This window comes from Nicotiana tabacum, chromosome 7, assembly GCF_000715075.1.
Source record: "Nicotiana tabacum cultivar K326 chromosome 7, ASM71507v2, whole genome shotgun sequence".
Taxonomy (NCBI): domain Eukaryota; kingdom Viridiplantae; phylum Streptophyta; class Magnoliopsida; order Solanales; family Solanaceae; genus Nicotiana; species Nicotiana tabacum.
Genome location: NC_134086.1, coordinates 166,158,178 through 166,184,681, shown reverse-complemented (window position 1 = coordinate 166,184,681; position 26,504 = coordinate 166,158,178). Strand labels below are relative to the sequence as shown.

The 26,504-nt window shown below is 34.1% G+C and overlaps 2 protein-coding genes across 2 annotated transcripts; one reads left to right on the top strand and one right to left on the bottom strand.

Moving 5' to 3' along the window:
- Window positions 1-4,709: 4,709 nt before the first annotated feature.
- Window positions 4,710-9,457, bottom strand: LOC107810550 (mitotic checkpoint protein BUB3.1). The gene is made up of 9 exons (XM_016635345.2): window positions 9,170-9,457; window positions 8,880-9,010; window positions 8,419-8,501; window positions 7,621-7,887; window positions 6,769-6,844; window positions 5,912-5,992; window positions 5,278-5,356; window positions 5,090-5,190; window positions 4,710-4,982 (listed from the first exon to the last, which is right to left on the bottom strand). Exons 1-9 carry the CDS (start codon window positions 9,284-9,286, stop codon window positions 4,895-4,897), a joined length of 1,023 nt encoding a protein of 340 aa, XP_016490831.1. The 5' UTR covers window positions 9,287-9,457; the 3' UTR covers window positions 4,710-4,894.
- Window positions 9,458-18,047: 8,590 nt separating this feature from the next.
- LOC107810549 (uncharacterized) lies at window positions 18,048-24,112 on the top strand. Its single transcript, XM_016635344.2, has 9 exons — window positions 18,048-18,263; window positions 18,630-18,710; window positions 19,482-19,602; window positions 19,705-19,799; window positions 20,328-20,399; window positions 21,956-22,216; window positions 22,328-22,436; window positions 23,254-23,440; window positions 23,679-24,112. The coding sequence occupies exons 1-9, from the start codon at window positions 18,240-18,242 to the stop codon at window positions 23,758-23,760; spliced, it is 1,032 nt and encodes a 343-aa protein (XP_016490830.1). The 5' UTR covers window positions 18,048-18,239; the 3' UTR covers window positions 23,761-24,112.
- The last annotated feature ends 2,392 nt before the right edge of the window (window positions 24,113-26,504 follow it).

Here is a 26,504-nt window from a genome sequence, read left to right as displayed (position 1 = left end):
CGTGTTTTTTGGGAATGGGGGAAGAGAATGGCATGTATCAAAGTAGAGAGAGAAAGAAAATAGTGTAACTTAATAGCGTATTTAGTGGCTTAGGGTTAAGAGGTAACCAAAATTAGATATTTTGCTATAAACATTAAAATGTATCTATAGAATATAATTTTTTTAAAAGGTATTTATTTAAAATAAATAAGGTGTTAACCTTTGTTATTGGGGGTAAAAATTCCTTCTTTAAAATCATGTTCAGTCAAATATTACCATATAAAATGACACTACTAGAAAACTGCCAAAAAACGTCCAGGAATACTGATCGAAAATAGTCAAAAATCTTGAAAAATCGACTACTTTCCGACCGACTTTAATCCGTCCAAATAAGGTTGGTTGGTAACGAGTAGTGACTGAAGTCGGTCGCAAATTCCGGTCGATAGTGGTCGGTTTATTCAACCAAAAATTGACCAAATTAACTGACACATGTTCTAGAAAAACTAAAGATACCGAACGAAGGATGTCGGTATATTGAAAAATAATTTTGATTTATTTTTTAATTTAGTGACCGATATCGGTCGATATATTAATTTTACATCTTATTTGAAAATGAAATACCGACCGAAATCGGTCGGTAAATTTTTAGTCCTGGAGATTTCACGTTGCAGATACCGACCAATCTCGGTTGGTATTTTAATTTTTTGGGATTTTAATATTGAAATTTCTGACTGATTTCGATCGGTATGCGATCCAGAATACTGCTGATTTTAAGCTACAATACCTACCAATAACAACCTATAATGGCAGCATTGCATTGATGTCATTCAACCACATCCAATAACAACAATAACAATAATAAAATAATTTAATAATAAAACAATTTAATAGCAAAATACTATCAACAACATTTATAGAGTTGCAACAATATATTCCAACAAACTATTCACAAGTTTAAGACTTCACATAGCAATACACACCAATATATTTGAATTCTTTCACCTATATGGTTTATCCATTATCTTTCTACTTTTTAATTGAACCCGATACATATGGTTTGTTTAAAATAAAATAAAAAATTAAGTGCTTGGTTCAGGACTTAGAGTTTAAACATGATCGGGTTTCTCTCTGTATAGTTTGGAGCAAACGCAAATTACTTGGCAAAAGCAATACAGCAAAGGGTGCAAACTGCCACCACTCCAACTCATCGACAACTCTTGATTTCTTTTTCACTTAGTACAATTGGCTTATCATTTGTGGCAATTATCATGAGAATAAACCACTTGGTACCTAGCCAACTCACCCACTTCACTCAAAAGAAGGAAAAAACACATACAATAGTTGGTATTACTCTTTTCTAAAGTTCAGTATTGACAATAATAATTATAATTATAATATGATCTATCTCAATTTACAAACAATGATATAATCAATATTTAGGCGAAATTGTGATTTCTTTGTTGTTTTCACCTCAATTCCTTTGTATAATTAACATAGTACTGTACTTGATTTCTAAATTACTTCAAATTAATGTGACATGACCGCGACTCCTAAAATGAAGGTAAAAACGTTTATCACGTAAGTCGACCCCTGAATCAACTGAATCTGTTCCTTAACTGATTACAAACACGTGGTGTATCAAACTATTGGAATAATATAAAAAATTAAAAAGGAAAAAATCCTTTAAAATGTGGAAGTTACGTGACTCATTAGTGTATGACTCAGGGACTTCAATAGTAGTAGGTAGTGTTTATCCATTCAAATATAATTCTTATCCCCTTATAATTATTAACCCAGAAATATTAAACCCTTTGAATTTCACTTTTGCAAATAAACTAGAAGATATCACAAATAGCAGATGTTTTACCAATTGAGTTTCTCGTTCAACTCCAATACAACAAAAAAGCAAAGCTAATTGCGTGAGCTCTGAATCAGCAAAGAGTAGTATACGGCATATTTACTCATACACCAGATATACACTTCACCAAGATTGGAATACAGTATAAGGAATCCCTTTTGCCCTTCTCAACTCATTCCTTTACACAATTGAATTCCCTCCTTGCCATTCACTTTATTCTATTTTCTCTTGCTTTACTTTCTTTTTTCGAATAATTTGTATCGTGTTAATTTGTATGCACCTTGACTATTTCATCGATATCATTTACTTTCACTAACACATTTTTCAGGTCACTCTGCATTTTATTTTTTTCACTGAGCAAGTACGTAGTTCTAAGATATTAATTAAGTTAATATGTGTAATACCATATATGCACCGACTGGATATGAACTTAACAAATACTTGTATAGTTACGTACCTTTAACATACCCTAGCTACTAAGCTAGGCTGTTAAGATAATTATTTAAATCGATATCTTATGTGTAGTATTAGTTTGGCTTTTAGCTATTTCTCTAAGATGTGTACATTTCGTTTCTTGCATCGGGAATTACTGACTGATTCCCGGGGAAAAGGTAAACAAAAGTAAAGTTAATGACTTGTCAGAATGCGAGAACAAAAGAGTTGCGTTTCTAAGTTTTAGACGTATTTATCATGTGTTTATTATTAAGATTTCATTCACCGAATCGCTGGTGTATTAATTGGTTAATTTGACCCTATTGTTTTCCGTACTATAGCCAGTAATTCTCAACAAATGACATGAATCTTTCATTTGTTTCTCCGAATTAACTGAATGAGTAGTTAGTGGCAGTCTTTCGTGGTTCTTTTTAAGCGTAATTATAGTAGTAATTCTGAACATGGCAAGTTTTACCAACTCAAATTGTAAGTTGCTTAACATTATTGGCTTTCCCGGTTATTCCTTTCTGTACTGTATTGTTAAAACAACAACTTGTTAGCAAGGATAAGCACTCTTGATAATTTCTTTTCCCTACCCCACTATATTAATTCCGTACGGGGAGTCAATTCCATTAAGATGAAAGTAACTTTGACTCCTTGAGTAAACTTTGGGCCTTTGCCTGTCAAGGCCCAAGGGTATAGGTAGCAAACGTGCAAGGCCACCAAATCAATCTAGAATTGCAGCCAATTCTATCTAAATTCACAAATTAATCATGGGGCTCAAAATTTTGGGTCAGCAATAGTGGAAGTTTACTTTCTGTTGTAGCAGGGAAATTTTAATTTGTGTCTTATATAACTGACACTAGTTGTATGAGACATTTTTTTTTTGTCTCACAGTTTTGTCGACCCAGATTTTTGTAAACCCAGAAATGTAAGATTGGGGTCCACAAATTTGTGAGACAAAAAAGACCCTCACACAACTAATCAAGCCCCCGTTTCATTTGTCAATGATAAGCACATATCATGAGTCTCAAATATCCCAGCAAAGTCTCTGCCTTCGTCCTCATCAATCACCCTGCAAGAAAGAGTATTTTGAACTAGGGCCGTGCACGGATCGGATTTAGTACATTTCGGCTTTCGGATTTCAGATTCTAGAAAATGCAATTCCATTTGAATTATATTGGATCGGATCGGATTTTAAAGTTTGGATCGGATCGGGTTTCATATTGTATTATGCCTCAAAATTGCAAACTAATATGTATATTTTCTTTGTAAAAGAGGCAATACATTAAGAAAAATTCATGTTTATGCAATTATGAGAGTATTATGGTGCCAATATAGCTAAATCTAGTCATTGTAAAGGTAATAACTTGGAGAAAAATGTAAAGAAAGTACTGACTATCCGAAATTAAAGTGTAGTATTTATACATTGCATAATAATTTCGGATTTCGAATTTCAGATCGGATCGGATTATAATATACCAATACGCATCCGATCTGAAATCCGAAATTTTAATAAACACAATCCGAAATCCGATCCAATCCGAAATTGAATGGATCGGTTCGGATTTCGAATATCCGATCCGAATGAACAGTCCTACTTTGAACTCAACAAGCAACAAAGAAAGGGTGAACGCATTTGAGAAACGAGTATGTTTTCTATATTCTTTTACATCTTGCATACTCTTCCTTCATGTTTCTCACGATGATATTGGTGACCAGAACTATTGACGAGATACTTGCCCAGCCTAGAGGTACGAGTAGAGCTGCTGTACCAGGTGCTCAAGCAGCTTCGTCTGGGTTTTGGTGACTGAAATGTTAGTGACCATGCTGGGGAATATATTTTTTTTTTTTTAAAAAAAAAGCTTTTCCAATATACTTTATGAATGAAAGGCTGTTAACCCGGGCTTTGGTTGTATCCCAAAAGCTAAAGAAAAATCTCTAAGCAACCTGGCTTGAGCTTGAAGATAATGGAAGTTTTCAGATACTGTACGCAGGTTTATGAAAAGCAATGTCCAGAATGCAGATGGGCTGTACTAGTGAGATCACTTGATATGAATGTATACCACGCATTATGAAAAGCAATGTCCACTGGATAATTCAAGGTTTCCACTGGATGGCACTTCCAATATTTAGGTTTATGCGCTCTTAAAGTTACATGCAACATTGACCTGCTCTTTCCCACTGTAGTCCTTTGATTTTTTAGCGTCGCAAGAATGTATTCTCTGAACTGGCATTCAATCCTGATATAGATGTTTCTCAAAAATAAAAGCTATGCGCACAGCAATTTGGGTAACAAATATAGGTTGATAGTCAAAATCTGTTCCCATTCCTGGACTATTTGAACCCAGAGCGGTTTAGAAACAAAGGCCATTACGCCTATTGCTCCATTTTCCAGATTTAGGATCAACACAAGCGGGTCAGCAAATGAGACTACGGAGTCGAAAAGGTACAATTGCTAACTGGATAATTACAAATTTATAACTGTTCTCCAGAATTTCCCGCTAGAGAAATGAGTCCTGGAAGTCAAATTGAAATATTAAGTACATAAGAGTTTTTTTGTTTTCTAAAGTATGATAAACTAGTCAACTCGAGAGGATCGAGGAGGAGCTTCTGAAATAGTTTTCAAGTGGTAGGATTCGGCAAAACCTTTGGCTTTGGCTTCACTTCAACTTCATTTACGCTGCGGACAATTATGGCATCTGGCTCGTGGCTGCAAGGGTAAATCGTAGTTTAAGTCTTAATGGCTAAGTGAAATATGGAGTAACGAGTTAAAAAATTTCACAATAAAAGAGCCTGATAAGATGAGTTCATCCTTACGGCTTTTCTCCCTCTTCAAATGTATAACTTGATGCTACAGCCAAGAGTCTACCATCTCTGCTAAATGACAATGCTGCAATGCTTGAAGGATATTTAGGGTACTGCAGTTGGACCAGTAAAGACAATCAGCATATCAGTTAGTCAGATACAGAGTGATAGAGATCAAAAGCATGTTAACAATTATTTACCTGATATAGCCTCTTTTTGTTATTACCATCCCAGACATTAACATAACCATCACAACCCCCAGTGGCGAAAGTACCATAGCTGCAGTTCACATGCAAAGGGTTAGCCAAGAATATTATGATCAAGTCAACAGCGCGAATCAAAAACATGTATCACTCATCAAAATGTCGACGAACCAAACAAACAAACTCAAGGAAATTTATTTTCACAAAACAGGAAGTAATCAAATTCGAAATTACCAGATAGAACATGAAATGTTAGTAATAACAGACAACATTGCTGAAGTACTTAGTTAGCTACTCCAGTACAGAGGTTAATTGTAAAACTTCAGATATTTTAGGTAGACTGCTTATTCAGAAATTTCATAATTGAAGGCAGTGATGGTTCAGATGAGATTTATCATAAGAAGCATCAGCCATTGTTCAGTCTCAAGCATGCTAATAAAAACAATTTCATCTCTACTTTCATTAAGAAGCTTGGTCCACTGGAGAAAGTATACATACATGTAGTTCTCCACTTTCTATGCAGGTATTTGTCAATATATTTCAAAATAATATTAAATGCATTTGCTGAATGTGAAATGATTCCATTTATTTCCACAGGAATAATTAAAGTTGAGGCAAAGTTGGAACTCACATTGGGTGAAACGCAATTGCATTTACAGGGTAGACTATGTCCCTTCCAGCTTCAGTTTTCCGATGACATTTAAATGCATATCTGCACAGAAAATCATTATATATCAGTACATGCCAAACAGTGACAAATTATCCGCCTAGTTCACTGCAGAATCGCCTCATATCCACAGGTTTTGGAAAAACATTGGTGCATGGTTCACCATTTTTATTTCCAATTTCAGGAAAGACTAAATGTCTGTACCTCGTCATTCAACCGTTTGAACATACAAATGGCCACATAAAAATTCATACTATCTTAGAAGAAGAAAGCATTACAGCAGAAGTAACAACACATGAAGGTTTCTATTTCCCGTTCAATTTCCCTCGACTGCAGAATGGAACTCTGTTTGTACAGACTGGGGCATGGTTCACCATTTTTATTTTCAATTTCAGGATGACTGGGTGTCTGAGTCTCGTCAACCTTTGAATATACAAGTGGCCACATAAAAATTCACTGTTTATTGATAACGTAATGAATGGCCACATAAAAATTCATATCTTAGAAGAAGAAACAATACAGCAAAAGTAACAACATGTGAAGGTTTTATTTCCCATTCAATTTCCCGTGATAGTAGAATGGATCTCTGTGGTAAAAATTCTCTTCTATAGCTTCTTTCTATTTGGTAGCGGAGACAGGTGTCAATTTCTAAATTAACACCTTTTTTAATTCTATGTTTTAGGTATAAAGTGCCAACTAGAATATGCAACTACACAGGTTTAGGAATGTTGGTAAGTGCCAAGAAAAACCAAGAAAACTAAAATAGCGATCTCTTGAAAAGAATTACAATATGGATAAAGATTGTTAGGAAAAGTACATACTTCTTCGACTGACCGGCCTCAGAGAGATCAAAAAATTCCATCGCTACCCGGCCTTCAACAGAACTTAGAGCATAACCTGCAAATTCCTCTTACAGTGAGAACGGCTAGGCAATGCATCAAAGATATTAGAAAATCGATGATAACACAAATCTTAAACTGAATCTAATTTTGTGTCGAAGCTCTAGCATTCAATAACCAACGAGTTAATTTCTTAATGCCAAAGATTTACAACAAAACTTCATCTGCCATTAAGTATGCTTCAAATATTCAATACTATTCATTATGGAAGACTTCAGAGATTATTTATGCATCATTACGCTTTACATACAAATAGCAATGTAAATATGTTTCCGTGATAAATTTCATTTAGGATTCTCCAGACGTTTAGTTGACTGAATCAGATTAGCTCATTTACGAAGAACACCAGATATTTCGGAACTGCAAGTATAGATGAGTGATTTACAGTTGAAGCCTCACAGAGCTATAATAATTTTATTGACTACTAAGATCAAGAAAACACAATAATTGATACATCTAGTGCCTGTTCATTAATTTGACTTGAAAATCTTAAACAACAGAAGGAGGACTTTAATTAGTCACCTTGAATTGAAGATGTTCTGCATTCCTTTCTATTGTCGTACGAAATACAGCTTATGAAACAGATTCAATGGGTTTCCATTTTTCCTTTCACTAATTTAATTCAAAAAAGGTCCTTGACATCAAGGCATTACTTGAAAATTTTGAGTTGTGTTAATTGATAATCGAGTCAAAATATGCAGAAACTGGACAGAGTCCAATATTGAACCACTAGAGTTCCACAAGAGAGCAGAAAATAGAGACTAAGAAATAAACCTGTTCCGTTGGGATAACATCGCACACATCTCGTTTGATATTTCAAGGAAGATTCCCTGCGTTGTTCAGGTTGAGACATGTTCCGCAAGTCATAGACATTTACATGTCTTCCAGCAGTTGCTACTACTAAACGGTTCCCAACAAGGGAAAGAGAATAAACACGCTCTGGTTGTGTATACGTTCCAACAAGAGTACGTTCCTGTCCACTTGCACCTCTAGGATCCCAGCATTTCAAGGTTTTGTCCCAGCTGCCAGTTATCACTTGTCCTGCACCACAGAAGAAAGTCACATAATTCTATTGGGTTTGAAAGTGTACTGACTGTGAGTTGAAATAATAGAACACCACGTTGAGAGTTCCAATCAACATTTTATAGGATTCACACAGTCATCATGGACTAAGACTCATGGTTTGGACCATATTATACTAAGTAATGCATGAGAATGAGATTGACATTTGACCTCAACAGTGACAGATGTAAAATATGCATTAGTATGAGCGATAATGATATTTTACAGGAACTTCTACAAAGTCACAAATGGATTGTCACGTATAAAATGTTTGACATTTCAGCTGAAATACAACATGGCAAAAAAAGAGTCCAAGCAAATGAACTGCTTAAGAAATTCACACAGAAAGTAAATAATGGTTCAGAGTTCTATTTCGTAGCTTTACAACGTGGAACATAACATTCAACGCATTCAGATGTATAAGAATTGACTTGGAGAAAAATAAGCAACAATAAGAAACTTAGACAGCCAATCAGAAATTCTACAAGTGTCACGAGTATCTAAACTGACCAGTTGCATATGAGTAATCAATGCAGCGAACTGGTGCATCATGCCTTCCCAGGATATCCTCTCTTCCATAGTTGAACACAAGCCTAAAGTAGGGGAAAACATTTTCAACCGGTCAATGTCAAAATACTAGTAAATAAGAAATAACATTAAATATATGAGTGTACAATGACTAATTCTCAAACTACGATATCCATTTACGACCTTCGCACAAAATGATGATAATTATCATCAGGAAGTCATTTGAAAATGAAAAGGTCATATCCATCATCTAATTTCCAACATTATCACAGTTTTTCATCTCCTAATTATTTTCACCAACCAGAGAACCTAAAAATTAGCATAGAGCACTGAATCAAAGAAAAAGGCAATAGAGTACTATTCCAATTCGTCTAACCAGGATAATGCAGCAATGCACCGAATCCACACACTAGGTTAAATAAAAAATCACAACATCAAATTACCTTCTAACGGTATTATCAGCACTAGCACTGAATCCAGATGAATCATCGTGGAAGCAACAATCGAGCACTGGACCTCCGTGCATGAACTCTCCTCTCAACGCATTCGCACTCGCATCGTACAAACGAACCGTCTAACAAAACGCAAAGCAACTAAACTTAAAAAATCACACTAAAACAAACTAAGATCTAATAACCAAAAAAAATAAATAGATACAAATTAGAAATCGAATGAATTAGTCGAAATTTATGTCAAATGAGCTTAGGGATACAGAAAAGGGAGAGTGAATAACCTTATCCCAAGAGGAAACTAAAAGGTGATCGCTGTGATTGGAGAAACGGAGGTTGGATATGCCGTCCTTGGGCGGGCTTGCGAGCTCTCTTCCGGCAGACTGCGGCACCGCCGTCATGATATCGCTGTCGTTTGCTGATTTAAAAGAGAGGTAGAGGTTGCGAGAGCGTATGGAGTGTGTGACTAGGGTTTCACAGAGAGTGGAGGGAGGGGGAGAGAGAGAGTTTTTGAAAAATGAAAAAGTCACATGAATGCTTCCAGATTTTGAATTCAAATTGGGGCCAGATTGGGAGTAAGGAGTACTGATTGTTTTGGGGTTTTTAAATTTTGGCAAAAGAATTTTATAGAGCTTAAAAAGCGGGGTAGGGCCTAACGTCTTTTCCGTTTTGCTGCACTAGAGGAACTGAAGTACTCAAACGTGTCAAACACCAAAATATTTAATTTTGTTATTAGTTGGTAATTGAAAATTAGTCAAACAATCTGCTTGACTTGAAGGTTTTGCAATGTACTCCTAACCTACCATTTTAAAAAAAAAAAAAACTAGCAAAACAAACATGGCCATTTTAAATTTCTAAAAAATATTTTAAGAAGATGATCGACAAAATACCACATTAATAATTTAAGCTAGCGTTTGTCCATAGATTCCCAAATTTATTTTGAAAATTTTGATTTGGGTGAAATTTGGTTTGAAGATGAAAATGCGTTTGGACATACGTTTTCAAAACATAATTCCCAAATTTATTTTGGAAAAACATGTATATTATTAGCGCCTGTAAATATTTTGGCCCAAAACCAGCTATTGAGCAAGTTTTGGGATTTAGGATTTTTCCAAAATATAGGCAAAATTTATGGTCAAACATGTGTTTGCCAAATAAACCTAAATTTATTTTGGCAAAATCTATGGCCAAACGGGTCCTAAGTAGGCGTTTGGCCATAAATTTCTAATATTTTTCCCTTTATTTGAAATTTATGAAGTTGAAGTTGAAATGGAGTAGTTACAGTAGTATTTGGTTATACTCTTCGCAAAGGAGAGAAAAGAGTACTTTATGAAATTTATGAAGATGTAGTTGGAAAATAGGTATAGAGCATTTTTCCAAATTTGGAATCTAACCCCAAGTCGGATTTGAAAATTTTATATGATTTTGAAGTAAAGTATAAGTTATTCCCGAAAGAATTGTCTGTTTGACCAAGCTTCTCCAAGTTTAAAAGTACTTTTTTCAAAAAAAAAAAAATCAAAGTTGAAGTGTTTGGCCAAGCTTTTAGAAGAAAAAAAATGCTTTTGAGGAAAAGCAGAAGCAATATTGGAGAAGCAGAAAAAATAGGGTCTTTCCATAAGCACATTTTTGAGAAAAATACACTTAGAAGCACTTTTTAAAAGTTTGACCAAACACAAATTGTTGCTTAGAAGTGTTTTTCAAATTAATTAGTCAAACACAAATGTTTTTCACCAAAAGTACTTTTGAAAAAGACATTTTTGAAAGAAAGAAAATACTTCTCAAAATAAACTGATTTTTCCAGCTTGGACAAACGGGCTATAAGTGAATAAATTCATGGCCAAACAACTCCTAAGTTAGTCATTTCATGAGCTATTGAAGTGTTTTATGGAATTCTGGAGGTCGGAGCCATCTCTCTCAACTAAAGGTAGCAATTGCCAAAAATATTAAAAGGATAAAAATATAAAGACATGTAATTGATGCATTCTCAGCGTATATTTTCGAACTTTTACGGCAAGTATGCCTTTTTCTTGATTCAGCAGCGGTGGATCTAGAATTTTGAATTTCTGGGAGCTTAATTGTTTTTGACGAAAAGTTATTGCACATTATATAAGTACACAGCTATTTTAATACGACAGTGAAAAAAATTAATAAGAAAACTCAAATTTAATATTATGGACATCATGAATCTGTGTTGCATTGAGAATGCAATTGGATGAAAGAAAAAAAGTTTAGTGGATCTTTCTTTAAGAAGAATTTTTTTCTTTGCTATAGAGAGTTAGGTAAAACAAAAATAAAAATAAAAAGTTAAAACTAAAGGTCAGCATGCAAAAGCGAAATTAAAAAAAAGTAGTAGTGGGTTAAGAAAGTGTGCTTGAAAAATAAAAATAAAAAGATCTAATTTATTGAGGGAAATATTTTTATTTAAAAAAAAAAAAAAACAGGAAGAAAGTAGCCTAGAATATAAGAAAAAAGAAACAGTTTGCCTGGTTAAAAGTACACCAGACTAGGATTCAGTTTCGAACTCCCGCACTTTAACATAATTAAGCTTCCAGCATCCATTCTTAACCAAAGCACCCACTAAGGTTTTTGTTTTATTGTGTGCTTTCTGACATTTTATATCCACTTCGTTAAGTTTTCTATGGAACTATACCTACTCCAATTTAAGGTTAATGGGTGCTTAAACATCCAAAATTCATATATAGGTCTGCTCCTATGATTCAGAATATGGAAAAAGTTATGGAATAATTGGATTGATACATTGTTTCTATTTGCTTTTAAATTAATATGAAAAACGTACTTCACAACTATGACTATGAATCTACTAGGTTGGAAAAAAAAGGATTAAGACACTAACATTCAATTTCATGCCATGTAATTCTAATAATAATGTATTAACTAGTGAATTGTATCATTAAGCGTTGTAGCAAGTTAAGATGAATTTCGTTTGACAATAAATACTTTATGCTTTTAAAATTATTTTTTTTACCGTTTCCTTGTAACATGTCTAATTTTTTATCAAAAGATTGTGATGAACTTGATAAGGTTTATTTATGTGAATGTTTGAAACAACTAAAAGATAAATGGATTGTCTTGTCATTTTGTTTTAAAACTTACTTAATGAAAGAAACAAGTAAAAATTGCATGTGACGCCCTATTTGGTCGTTCCTTTTTAACTTGTAGCCGCTTTGTTTTTCTGTTTGTACTCACACCTGTTTTTTTGTTAAAAGCCTTTTAAAAAGACTATTTTGCCCTTCTTTATTAAAAGACTATTTTCTCTCCAAATATACGTTAGTCCTCTACTGCCTCTGTCTCTCTCTCCCGTCATTCGCATTTTTCGATTTGTTCTTCTCTAAAATCAGACGGTTTTCGTCGTTGTTTTTGATTTTTCAATTGTTTGTTCCCCAATAACATTACGTATAATCACAATTACATTGCATTAACTTTCTGGGTTTTATTTTAGTATAATTTTTACGATTTAATTTCTGGTTTTGGTTTTGATAGTTATGTGTTTATGATAAAATAGTTTCCTAGGGTTTAGTTTTATTAGTGCATTAGTTTTACTTTTACGATTGTGTTTTTATGTTTTTTGAACGTGTGTTTGTGTTTTTGATGAAAATTCTAAATTCTTCAGTGTTTGGAGACGTCGAAATTTTTAAAAATTTTGAGAGTTAAATAGATGATACAATTAAAGTGTGAAGTTTATAATACTTCAATGATACCTTGGTTTTAGGAGCTGAAGTTTTGTTTAGTGTTTTGTATTTTTTGTTATATTTTTTATGAACTTCAGCATTATTTTGGAATTGAATTTATGCTTTGTTTTTTGTAAAAACTACAACATATTTTTTATGAATGTTTTGTTTTGTGACTGGTGAACTTCAGCTCTAGGAGCTGAAGTTTTTATTTTGTAACTAGTGAACTTCATAGTTTTTGTTTTGTAATTGATGAATTTCAGCTCTAAGAGCTGAAATTTTTGTTTTGTAACTGGTGAACTTCAGCTCTAGGAACTGAAGTTTTTGTAACTAGTGAACTTCAGCCTTCTTAGAGCTGAAGTTTTACCTTATTTTTTTGATAATGTTCTAATGTTATTTTTTGTATCTTTTACTTTTTTTTAATAGATGGCACCTAAAGCAGCTAAAGCATCTAAAGATCCGAAAACACCTAAACCACCTATAATACCCCCAGGTCCTTTAGTCCCTGTTGTTCCACCTACAAAACCAGGGGATAGATATTATTAGTTTGGAGATTGGTTTAACTGTCGTGGTTACTGGAAGGGGAACCACAATTTGAAGAGTTTAATTGCAAGTTTCTTGACTCCTGCACAGCGGGATAAGCTTAATAATGGTACATTTATATATATTATGGCTATGGAGAATTTCAAATGCAGCATGAAGTTGGTTCATTATTTGTGTCTTTCTCGAATGTTCACCAATGATCGAGACTCCATTAGTTTCAAGATTTTTGGCCATGATGTTTCCTTCACCCTTGAAGACTTTCACATTATGTGCGATTTGCGGATCACAACACATAATATTGAAAAAATAATTAATCGAGAGAGCACTATTCTGAAGTGCTATTTTGGGAAGTCTAAGGGTGTGACCTTGAAGGATATTCGAGATTTTATGACTCGGAATGCAATTCCAAAAATGTTGTGAATTTCAGACACGTATGCGAGAGTGATGAAGATGCTGTGAAGCTTATGGAAATTCTTGTTGTGGAGTCTATTTTGTTTGAAAAAAGACTGAATCATCTGTGCTGGAGGAGTATGCAGTTATTGTTGAAAATGATAAGGCTTGTGCTGAATATCCTTGGGTTAATGTGTGTTATGAGAAGCTCATTTACTCACTGAAACATGCCTTGGACAAGCAGAATAAATTTCGTTCAACTGAGTATAAAGTTGGTGGATATCCATTTCCGTTATGTGCTTGGTTCTATGAGCGCTTTCCAGATCTTCGAGAGAAGTATTTAAGAGAGGATGAGTACCTTGATACCCCTCAGGTTCGATATCTGCCACTATCAGGAGTTGCGTCGTGCACTGTGCTCACAGAGTAGTGCTCTGCTAAGACAAGCCACCTAAGCACTGCATTATTACCCCTTTCATGTACCAGCACATGGGACGACCCCTATACGGACCTAACTTGTTTCTTGACCGTTTATGTCTTTCTTCCTTCTTTTATAACCTTGTGCATTAATTGTGAGCTATTCATCTTCAAATTGTAGTACGTACATAGATATTGAATTAAAAAGAAAGTATTTAAATAAAGAGTTAAATATCACATTTTTCATTTGAAAATATTTCGTTCAAAAGCACTGAATATCTGAAATAAAGGGAATTCAAGAATAGCCTAACTTTTTAGTTAGGGGTAGGTAACTATGAAAAAGAACAATATGAGAGCATGTTTGGATATTAGAAATTTTTTCTTTTATTTCCGATTTTTTGTACTTTTTTCCGAGATCAGCGTTTGGTCATAAAATTTTCAATTATATAAATTTATTGGAGGAACGGGTAGTTGTTGCAGCATTATATATTCTGGAGCAGCTGTAATGTTAGAAGGTTGTTACTCATTGTCTACTTCCATTATTGGTTGTCCTAGTTCATGTTGATAATCAGCAAAAGGTTCTGAATCTATTGCATATGCAAGAGATTGTTTGAATGTTGTATTTCTTCGATGACGAAATGTCAATTCTTGTAGGCTGAAACAGTTGTAAGCAAATGTATACAGGTACTAAGTTCTTCATCTGAAGTTACAAGCATTCCTTTGCTTGTATTTAGTTTGATATCAAACCATACTTTTAGTGAATACCTGCTTGAATCAATATTTGTAACTTCACTAATTTTCTTCAGAAAAGTATTGAATGATATTTGCTTATTAAGCAGAACAAGTTTTGTATCATGATCAAGTATTTGAAATCATGAGTCCACCTCCCATTGAAAGTAATAACAACGCAAATCAAACTCATCCTGCAGCGGCATGTTTAGTGACAAGTATTAGGAAAGTGAACAGAAGAATTTAATTATGAAACTCATAAAAAATGTAAGCACATTGAAGCTGAAGTTAAGCAAATGTACTAGAATATTTTCAACTTGTTTATAGTGAAGTTTTCGAAAAAAAGCTCATGAAGAAGGCGATTAATGCTGGACAAGACTAGAGCATAAACTAAATTTAACTTCAGCATGCAGGAGAAAATTACATAGTGCAGGAGGAAAACTTTTAGATTGTTTGTCCTGACGTTTTTACAAATGAACTAAATCACTTCAGCATCTTCTGCTGAAGTTTTTTTAAAAAAAGATGTACGACAAAAACTTCAGCTTATTAAGTGCTGAATTTTTTAGAAATAAACTAAATAACTTCAGCATATTTGGCTGAAGTTTTTTAAAAAAACTGTCTGACAAAATTAATGAATCCAGGGACAAAAACTTTAGCTTATTAAATTCTAAAGTTTTAGAAATGAACAAAATAACTTCAGCACATTGGGCTTAAGTTTTAGCAAATAAATTAAATAAACTTCAGCATGTTTCAACATTAATTGCATAGTATACATGAGTAAACGTAACAAAAACAATTGAAGTAGTAATTATATTGTATTAGGGGTATGTGTTAGTGTAATAATTACATTCCTATCACATTTATGCACGCTTTTTATTAGATGTTTAAAATTCTTCTTTGCCTTTTTATATACTATGCAGAAGTTTTTTTCGCCTATATAAGTACGCTATGCCTTCTGAGTTTATTCACTCAAACACATACATTTTAGCAGATAAAATACAAAAAGAATAAAATGGATGATGTCATCAGGCAAATAGTTAACGAAATTAAGCAAAACATCATAGAGGTGTTTGAGTTGAAGCTGGATGAGGTGATAGAGAAGTACGACACAGAGCTGGAAGAAATCAATAACAAGCTTGATACGCTTGTAATGCTGGCCAAATTTGATAATCTTGATGATGAAAACGCTCGTCCATCGTCCAGTAACGACAACGATGACGATATGGATGATTATTTTTTTTATTTTTTTGGATGATCCTTTTAGTTAAAGGTTTATTATGTTATTTCCTTTATATGTAATTTTAATTTATCGTTTTATTTTTTAATGAAAAATTCTGTTTTTGTTTTAAGTTTTTATGCGTTTTTTTAATATTAATTCTCTTTAAACTCGAAAAATAACAAAGCAAATGAGTTAAATAACTTCAGTACGAATTAACAAAAACTCATTCGAAAATTACATATTGCAGGACAAAATATTAAGTATGTTTTAGCAAATGAACTAAAAAACTTCAGCATACTAAAAATGTTTTATATATTCCGAAAAACTTAAGCATTTTTTGGTATGAAGTTTTTTCAAAAAATCATAATAAAATACATAGTGCAGGAGAAAAACTTCAACTCGTTTTGCTGAAGTTTTTAAGAATGAATTAAAAAACTTCAGCATATGTAATTTTAATTTATGTTTATTTTATTTAATGAAAAATGATGTTTTTGTTTTATTGTTTTTGTGCGTTTTTTTAATATTAATCCCTTTTAAACTTAGATACAGAGGAAATTAACTAAATAACTTCAGTAGGCATTAATAAAAACTCATTAAAAAATTACATATTGCAGGACAAAATATTAAGCATGTTTTAGCAAATGAACTAAAAAACTTCAGCATACTAAAAACTATATGACAATTTTTTTTACATATTTCGGAAAACTTAAGCATTTTTTAGTATGAAGTTTTTCCAAAAAATTATAATTAAATTCATAGTGCAGGAGGAATACTTCAGCTCATTTTGCTGAAGTTTTCAAGAAATGAACTAAAAAACTTCAGCATTTTCCTGAAGTTTTTAAAGATGAACTAAGAACTCTGAAGTTTCGTGCAATATTAAATTTTAATTTATGTTTTATTTTTATCCAATGCAGAAGGAAAACTTCAGCTCGTTTTGCTGAAGTTTTTAATGATTAACTAAAAAACTTCAACACATTATGCTGAAGTTTTTGTGCAATATGTAATTTTAATTTATGTTTTATTTTTTACCCAATGGAGGAGGAAAATTTCAGCTCGTTTTGCTGAAGTTTTTAAAGATGAACTAAAAAACTTCATCATCCTATGCTGAAGTTTTTGTGCAATATTAAATTTTAATTTATGTTTTATTTTTACCCAGTGCAGCTATGTTTCAGCTCGTTTTCCTGAAGTTTTTACATATAAACTAAATAACTCCAACTTAATTACACTACAAGACAAATACTTTAGCATATGTAAAAACTCAGCTTGTTTAGCAAATAAACCAAAAACTTCCGCATATTATGCAGTGAAAAGTTTCAGCATATTTGAATTTGTCGAATTAGAATGTTAGAATTCAACGTGAAACAAATTTAGAATGCAAACTTAGCATATTAGTGAAGAGTTCATGTTTCATCCGTCAAACAACTTCAATAAATCAATCCGAAACTTATATTCAAGTGTGAAACATATATCTTGAAATCAATCAGTTTCAATAACTATTTTGAATTCTGAAGATGAATTTGAATACTTACAATGTATTTTGTAATTTTGAATTTGGAATTTGAATCTCGTTCAAATCTGGTTTGCGAGAGGCGATCTGAGGAGAGACGGAGTGATGGAGGAGAAACGTAAATTAATTTATGCGTGATGCATTTTTTATGTTTTGAAAGGGGTATAATGGTCATATTATTACAGATTTTTTGTTAGTTGGCTACGAAATCAACAGTTTTTAAAAATAGGATACATATAAAGGTGACATAAATATAGGGTATGACTGCAAATCGCCCGAGAAACAATCATCAAAGTAGTCACACTATATTAAAATTATGACATTTTATTAATTGAGCAATTAACTATGCTGGACTAATATAAAATATATATTTTAAAAAGTGGACATATATTTTGTGTAATCAATGGAAACAATCTATGTATTAGACTAATGAGTCTGAATATTAGTTTTCAATTTTAAACTTACCAAAAATCTTATTTTGAAAGTGGCCAACTTCTAAATACAAAGCCTCAAAAGTTGTCTATTAGTGTAAATCAGCCCAAACTTTGGGTTGAAAAAAGCCCGTCAAGGGTACCATAAGAAAGCCCAACATCGAGCCCACACTGCACAGATCCAGTAACCAGCTCCAGCGTCATCAGACCAATCACAACTCCCAAACATCTAACGGATCTGTGAACCTTTCTAAACTAAACATAAATCTGAAGTTATTTCCGCTACACACGCTTGAGCCTGAGTCTCTGAATTTTGCTTTTGATTTGTGAATTGTGAATTCGATTTCTCCAAATTGTAAACCCTAATAATTCATTCTTTATCAAATCCGCGATCTTCAACTCATCTATATCACTGCTACTTTAGCCACTGCAATGGTGGTTTGCAAATGTCGAAAGGTATTAACTCTCTCTCTCTCTCTCTCTCTCTCGCGCGCGCGCGATAGACGAGTTGCTCGTTAAGATGATCAAACAATTTGTAACTGTGCGGAAAATATTAGCACTCGATGAAATTCAGACAAAAGTGCGTTCTAAAAAAATTGATTCGGATCGGATGCTTATAGTTGTTATTTACATTGCACATTGTTCATTTTACTGAATTTCAGCTAGTATTTTTGTTAATTTATATATGGATTGGTTAGATTTATCAAGGAGGGCGGTAAAAACGTGTAATTTACTGATAGTTGCATGCTTCATGGCCATTGAGGACTTTGAGTCGTGATGTTTTTGTATGATTAATTGATTTGTCAATGTGTTGGCTTGCAGGCTACTAAGCTGTACTGTTTTGTGCACAAAGTCCCTGTTTGTGGAGAATGCATATGCTTTCCCGAGCATCGTATATGCGTGGTATTGTATTTTCCTATTTTTACTATCGTCTTTGACCATATTAAGTTGCTTTAGTATTGGAAGCCAATTGCTTACAGTTACTTGTGCCAAGCTTACATCTGTATTTCCATTTGTATACGTGTGAATTGTATTTATTGGTGATCTGATAGTAGGATGAGTGATAGAACCTTTGTTCAGATGATTACACTGATATCTGTATACATCAGAGGATCAGACAACCATATCTTTCAATTTTCGATCCTAAAAAGGAAGTTGTCTGGAACTCTGGAATCATTAAATGCGAGATCCTTTTTATTTGATAGCATATGTTTGGTTAATCTTCAATGACCAGTTATATCATGAAATAAGCTGTTTGAGAAATTAGTTTGAAGGGGTCAGAAGGATCTAATACAATCAATCTTCTCATTAAGTTTTAACGATTTTGATCAAAGTCAGTACTATTTGCTGATTGAGTAGTCATTCTGACTTTATGATGTAATTGGCGATGTTGATCTTTTCGCTTAATCCACTAACAAAGTTCATGAGATCAAGATATACACATCGCTGTTCACTTTTTTGTAGTAGTCAGGTATTGTGCACTAATGTTTATGAGACCTGATGACTTTTATGTTCTTACTTTCTTCTTGGAATCTAGATTATGCTATCTACCTTCCTGCATTGTTTCAATTCAATTTTTATTTTCTATAACATTCTTGTTGGGCTGTTGGAGGTCTGCTTGCTTTCTTCTGTCTTCCATCATTTTGTATTTCCTTTAAGAAATCCCAATTTCAGATCCGCACCTATTCAGAGTGGGTCATAGATGGAGAGTATGATTGGCCTCCAAAATGCTGCAGTTGTCGCTCTGTGCTTGAAGAGGAAACTGATGCTGGGACTACTCGGTTGGGTTGCTTGCGTATGTAATCTTGCTAATCCGTTGCGATATATAAAATGTCTTCCCTTAATAAGTTGATAACTTTTCTTACAGTATAAGTTACTCCTGTGGTTGCTTTTGCAGATGTAATACATACAAATTGCTTGGTTTCACATATAAAATCGTTTCCTCCACACACTGCTCCAGCTGGCTATGTGTGTCCTTCATGTTCAACTTCGGTACAGTCTGCTATCCACAATTATCATTCAATTTATTTTATGTTGATCTTGTGCATTAGAAATTGATTGTCAAGAAAGTTCTCCAGAAGAAATGGCTGGATCGAGGGCCCGCAGGGCTTTGGTCTAGTGGTAAGAGCGCAACTTGTGATGTGTGGGTTAGGCGCACGTCATGGGTTTGAATCCTCCCGTAGAAAAAAACCTGGTATTTAAGTGGAGAAGGGTAGAGGGGCAGGCCCATTATCTACCAAGTTTGAACCTTGTGCCTTTGGTCCTCAGGGATTTCTTGGTTATAAAAAAAAAAGATGATTACTTAAAAATTTGTTAAAAAACAACCATTTTGACATCATTAGAAATGTCCACTTTGGATATATTGGCATCAATGCTTAGTGGTGTTTTGAACTTTTGATTTGCTCTGATGCATTATCTTTTTTTCTTAGTCACGTGCTCTGGTGTATTATCTTAAGCTTAATTTAGCTATATTAGTTTCTCAATCACGATTCATGTCCAGGAGGTGCTTTGTTAATGCAGATATGGCCTCCTAAAAGTGTTAAAGATTCAGGATCACGCTTTCATACAAAGTTGAAAGAAGCTATTATGCAGGTAGTGTGTTGTCAGTTGCAAGCAAGTGCCTTTATCCACTTTGGGTCATTTATTTATTGGATAGTTTTCTTTATCATGACTATGGAGGTGCTTCTCTTTGTTGCTTGATTTGAGAATATTATAAGATGTTAATTGGATCATCATGTAAATGAAGAATAGGATCTTGGCCCATGCATACTTCAATCTCCTCTTTAACTATGCCAAACTTCGTAAATGATTCTAGTAATGAATGTTTATGATTTTGTGTCTGTGCTTCTTTGAGGTGAAGAAAATCACATGGAAGTAGCTTATGCCTTGTTGTGGACTATATAGATGCATCAAACAACCTGGTAATGGATTTGATCCGGACCATCATAATGCTGCTTAAACAACCTCCTTTTGATCTAGTTGGCTCCTTAAGGATCTTTCTCAACTTCTAATTGTCTCCTTGTTGAAGTGCACATTTGCAAGGTTGTGACAGCTAAGGTGATTTTTTACCGAGATGATGGCTGTTAAGCAATCAAAGCGTGATTTTATTTCTCCTTCACCAATTGAAATTCGGAGGATGTTTCCTTGTTACTGTGTTTACTTTCTGGTCTAGGGGGTTTGTTTTAACAGTTGCATATAACGATAGTTAGTTGTCTTGATAACATTTGGCACAGAGTAGTATCAGGTATCAAATAGGTTTTATTTTCTGAAGCATGTTAACCTCTTAATAAGGGTTGACAAATAATAGAGTGATAAATGCATGGTGGCTTTTGATTAGACAGGCACTGTCCTGCTGATGAAATGCACTTCATATATTATTTAAGTGGTTAAGGAAAACTGTCTTATGAAGAAGTCACATTTAAGTTGAAGTATAAACTGTGCTTGTCTCTTTAATTTTATCCATCCATACCCTCTCGTTATTAACTTAATTTTCAGCTCTCTTTTGTTTTTCTTTTAAAATAATATATCTCTTTTTTGAACAATTTCTTAAGCGCACCCAGTGTGTTTTGACATTTGTGTGACTTGAAATTTTTACCATGCAAAATATTTTACTTCGGAGAACTACTTTAGGTCATTTTTCAATATTTGGTTGGCATAGAGGTAGGTTGTATGGTACGTGGATGGTAAGTGGTGAGTATTAAAGGGTTTCAACAACAATGTTTGTGTGTTGGTTGAAGTAAGTGACATGGATTTAGACCTTATATTTGATTAGCCCATAAATATTACAAGTCATTTTCTCACGTCATTGTTAGATTAAAACATCTTTAACAATTTACCTCAACCGAATATTGGAAAATTGAACTTTCTAGCTTATCTTGGTTTTCCTGGAATATACTCTCCACATTTCACCATATGTAGTACTAACTTCTTCATGTATGAAAATTCAAATTATATTCTGTTATATCTCTGTACCATCATATTCATTTGCTTTCATGTGAACTTTCTATCTTCTGCAAACCAGATTGTGATTGTAGTAAGGATCACACTTCAATTTATTGTCCATTAGCTGATTGTAACTTGTTAGATGAATTAACCAGTTGTGAATCCAGTGGCAGTCAAGGCCATACTGACCTTTTGCTGCTTTGCAGACTGGCCTGGAGAAGAATTTGTTTGGAAACCATCCAGTGACTCTGCCAGGAACAGAGCCTCGAGGTCCTCCACCGGCTTTTGCTTCTGATCCATTGAAGCATGTTTCAGCTGCTGGAAATTCTGAAGGATTAGCTGCAATTGCCGCAGGTTCTTCCAAACCCGCAAGCATGGACATTGTGGAGATAGATGGTCCCACTTCAGCACCTTCATCTATGTCTAATCACGAGTCCAATTTCATGAAAAGCACAAGTCCTTCTGGTGTAAGCAATTTTATTTCATGTTGCAAGCTGCGTATTACATACATCAGATTTTGATTTTGTGTGTTGTTTTGGGTTTTTCTTGCATCTTGTTCACAATGACACTCCTCGCAGCCTGGAGCCACCACACGAAAGACCGCAGTGCAAGTAGAAAGGCAAAACTCTGAAATTTCGTACTTTGCTGATGATGAAGATGGAAACCGGAAAAAGTACACGAAGAGAGGTGAGCTCTCTTCCTTTTCATAATGTGTATATTTTTCCTACGTGAGCTCCCATGGGTCAAATGAAAGAAAAAAATTTCCATTGCTATTTGCAACTAATACTTTTTCCTATGCCCTTATTGTTGCTTGTATTTTTCTTGGATAGCACTTGGTATTTCCGAAATCATATCTAATGGTCTCAATTTGAAACTATTGGGACTTTTCTGAAAAGTGGGAAGTACAATTAACTACCTATTTGTTCTCTCTATTTCTTGGAGCTTTTCTTGTCGATGGAGGGAATGCAATTAGATTTCCCTCCGTTTGAAACCATTAATTATATTCATGCAAGTCGTGTTGTGATTTTGAGAGTTGTCGAACTAATTCTTTGAAAGAGAAATGAGGTGTACCTCCAAATGCACAAGTCCGTCTGTGCCACAATGTGATTGAATGTGTTAAAAGGGATCAGTTGAACCTAAAATCACTCAGAGTAAAGTTGTTTGAGAAGACCTATAATCTGTCAGAGTCCATATGATCTTAGCAAAGAACATTATCAATATAAATGATATCAACTAGTTGGGTTTTAAGTTTAGTCGTTGTGGTGCGATTACATTAAGTCTGGTACTTGTTGGGAGTCCTTTAATTTAGATAAAGAGTTGTATGTTAGTGTAAGGGTAAGCATGAGCGAATTGTCAGCTTTAAAGATAACATCACCTGTCTTGAAAGATAAATTACCGAGTATATAAATGAGACGAACCCGAATAGAGCGGATTAGATATATATGATTCATGTAGCCGACCCAACTGGTGTAGTAGTTGTCAAACTAATGTCTTTTATCAACAGGTTCATTTCGTCATAAGTTTCTGAGATCATTGCTCCCATTTTGGTCGAGTTCCTTACCAACACTACCAGTAACTGCACCACCACGAAAAGATGCATCAAATACTGATGAAGTCACTGAAGGTCGTCAGCGCCATCATAAGTCTTCAAGAATGGATCCAAGAAAACTCCTCCTCATTATAGCAATCATGTAATGCTAACTCTGATTCTTGGTTTCCCCATTTTATTGCTCCCTTTCTTGATCAAATTTATTCTGTTGAATTCTGCTTCTTTACTGTACATAGCTGACACCCTAAGCTTACCTATAGATTCAGGTCAAAGCTAGTTGTCAGATGAAAACGTAAAGGTTGTTTATGTTCATTATTATCATTATCGTTAGTTTAGTTTTTGGTAGACATGAAACTTCTCTACTTTCTTCTTACGTTCAGGGCTTGCATGGCAACCATGGCTATCCTGTACTATAGAATTGCTCAGAGTGGTCTAGATGAGGAGCTGCCTGATAATGAATAGTGGTAAGTTTATGGCCATAAAGTCATTGGTTGCCTGAGTTATGGCTATACATCAGTTATCAACAGGACCGACAGAGTTGCTTATTCTTCTGCTGCTTGTACGCGCTCAGTCTTTGTTGTCATCATGTCACTGTTTTGGGTGGAACACAGAATTCTTGGTTGCCTGTGATTTATAGAGAACTTGTCTTGTGACAACGATTAATGCCTTCCCAGCTCTCCTGTACCTCATTGATAACCTTCTCTCTCTCCTCACATTTCTTTTTCTTGTTTGTTTTGTTAGTTACTTCTGTTTGAAATTTAAATGGAGTAACATAGTGAAATGAAATAATATCACCTCTTCTCATTGTTATCAATTAGATTGTGTTAATGACTTTGAAATTGATGAAATCATGTGAAGAATATGTAGAATCTGATTTAACAAGGATATGCAAGCCTGAGATCGTTACTATCATTTCTATCAGAAACGATAGACACTTCTCTATCATGATACTGACGGAAATATGTCAAGAAATGTTTTTGATATTTTGGAAAAAGTATGTAGAGATGTTTTTAGTCTTTTCTGCAGACCTGGACTCTCACATTAATAGGAACATTCTCGTCCCAGGAGAAAACTTCTTTAGCAAAGCTTCATGCATGTTATTTGAAGGTTAAGGAATTTTTTTCTATTACTTGCATCAATAATAAACTTCCTCTTCTAGGGTGTACTTGAGCTTCAAGATTACACTCCTGATAACTGTATAATGCTCTTTTCTTGTTCAACTTTCAAAGTTTCAATCATGTCAATAATGCCTGTTTGTAACCACAAGTCAACCGAATATGACATTGAATACACAGCCAGCTTTCATATGTGCAGTTATATTTTGCTCCAGGGCTGACATGAGCCCTCTCACTGCCACTCCCCCTCCGGAGGAAAAAACAAACTGTTGAACGGGGTGGGACTGGGGGTGCCGGGATGGGGTGAGCTCTTGCAACTTAAGGGGAAGAGAGAGAAATGCGAATACAGAGAATGTCAGTAACGTGCCATACAATACAAATATGCATTATTTAGTACTTTAGTTCACTAGTTCATTCTGTAGAAGCAGGGAACTGAGAACTAAACTTTATCTGTTACAGGAAATGGATTTAATTGTTCGTTTCGTTAGTCTGGATTTTTTTTTTCTACCCCTTGAGCTATAGCTGATGCTGATACTTCATTTTCTCTACCCCTTGAGCTAGGCTATTAGGTCCCATCTTGGGGTAAGGCAGTCATTTCAATTTTCACAAGGCATCTTACCCAAGAGTTCCAGTCCAGAGCAAAAAAACTACCAATATTAACCTTACTTATAAAATGCTATCAAATTTGGTCATAAAACCCCTTTCTATTACAAAGGCCAACGCGTCCTTCTCTGCTTCTTTGCTTCTTTTCCACTTCCCAACCATTTACTATTTAGACTTCCAAAACTAGTTGACAGGCATGAGACCTCATTGTTTTTTGAAATGGTTTTGTTAGGGGGCATATAGATTAAATTCTCTAATTTAGATATACAACAATCCTCGCGGAGAATTCAGTTTTTGGTAAAAATAGCACGGTATATTCAGTTTTCGGACCGGTCATTCAAAAATAGCCAGCGTTTATGAAATCAATGAAAAATAGCCACTATTTTGCTGCAATAGAGACTGGTCCAGCATAATATATTGGAGTTCGGTGCACTTGTGTATGAACTCCAGCATATTATGCTGGACCGGTATACTTTGCTGACTCCAGTACTAGTGTACTTATGCTGGAACTCCATCATATTATGTTGGAGTTCCAGCATACTTATCCTGGAACTCCAGTATAATATGCTGTAGTTCAAACATACTTATGCTGGAACTCCAGTATAATATACTAGCGTATTTTCCGGATTTTGAACAGTGTTTTCTCTCAGATTTATCTTTACATGAAAAGTGGCTAAATTTCAATTACTTTTGAAATTGGGCTATTTTTGAACAATCAGTTGTAAATCTGGCTATTTTTTAATTTCTCCCCAGTTATTGTTGACCTTTTGTTTTAGAGCATTTGGTTCTCATCTTATATATTATTTGGGCCTTAGAATCGTTCTACTATTTGGGCCTTAGAGGATTCTTGGGTTATTATCACTTTTAGCCCGCGCCAGAAACTATTTAAATTTGGTAGCTGAAAAAACGTATAAAATTTGTATAATTTTTTTTATATAACATACAAAATGTACATATATACAAAAAAAAAAATATTTTTTCGGCTATTATTTTGAGAACGGCTATACAATATCATTTTTCAAGATTCTTGGGAGGAGAACTGTAGGAGCTCCCCCCCCCCAAAAAAAAAGAAAAAAGAAAGGAATCTTACGGAAATATCCCAAATAAGTCCTAACTACCAATCTCTACCAATGAATCATAGACATACCAAAATTAGCCACGCACAAATAAAAATTAAAGATCCAAACATATAAGCATTTTTCTCTACAAGAATCACACATAAAGATCTCTTTTATATTATTAGCGTGATCAACAATATTAGATGCAAGACGGAAAGGAAATTTCATGGATGAGGTAGCAAACAAGGTGATGAAATATTAAAAAATATATACAAGATTCCAAAAATCTAAGCAAAATTAATATTTTTTAATGGGTATGGTTTAAATTCATTGAAATATATAGATGAGTCAATATACAAAATTTGAGGAAGATTGGAGGTGATTTGGACTGATTTGGTATCACGCATGTATCTCACATATAGGTATACAT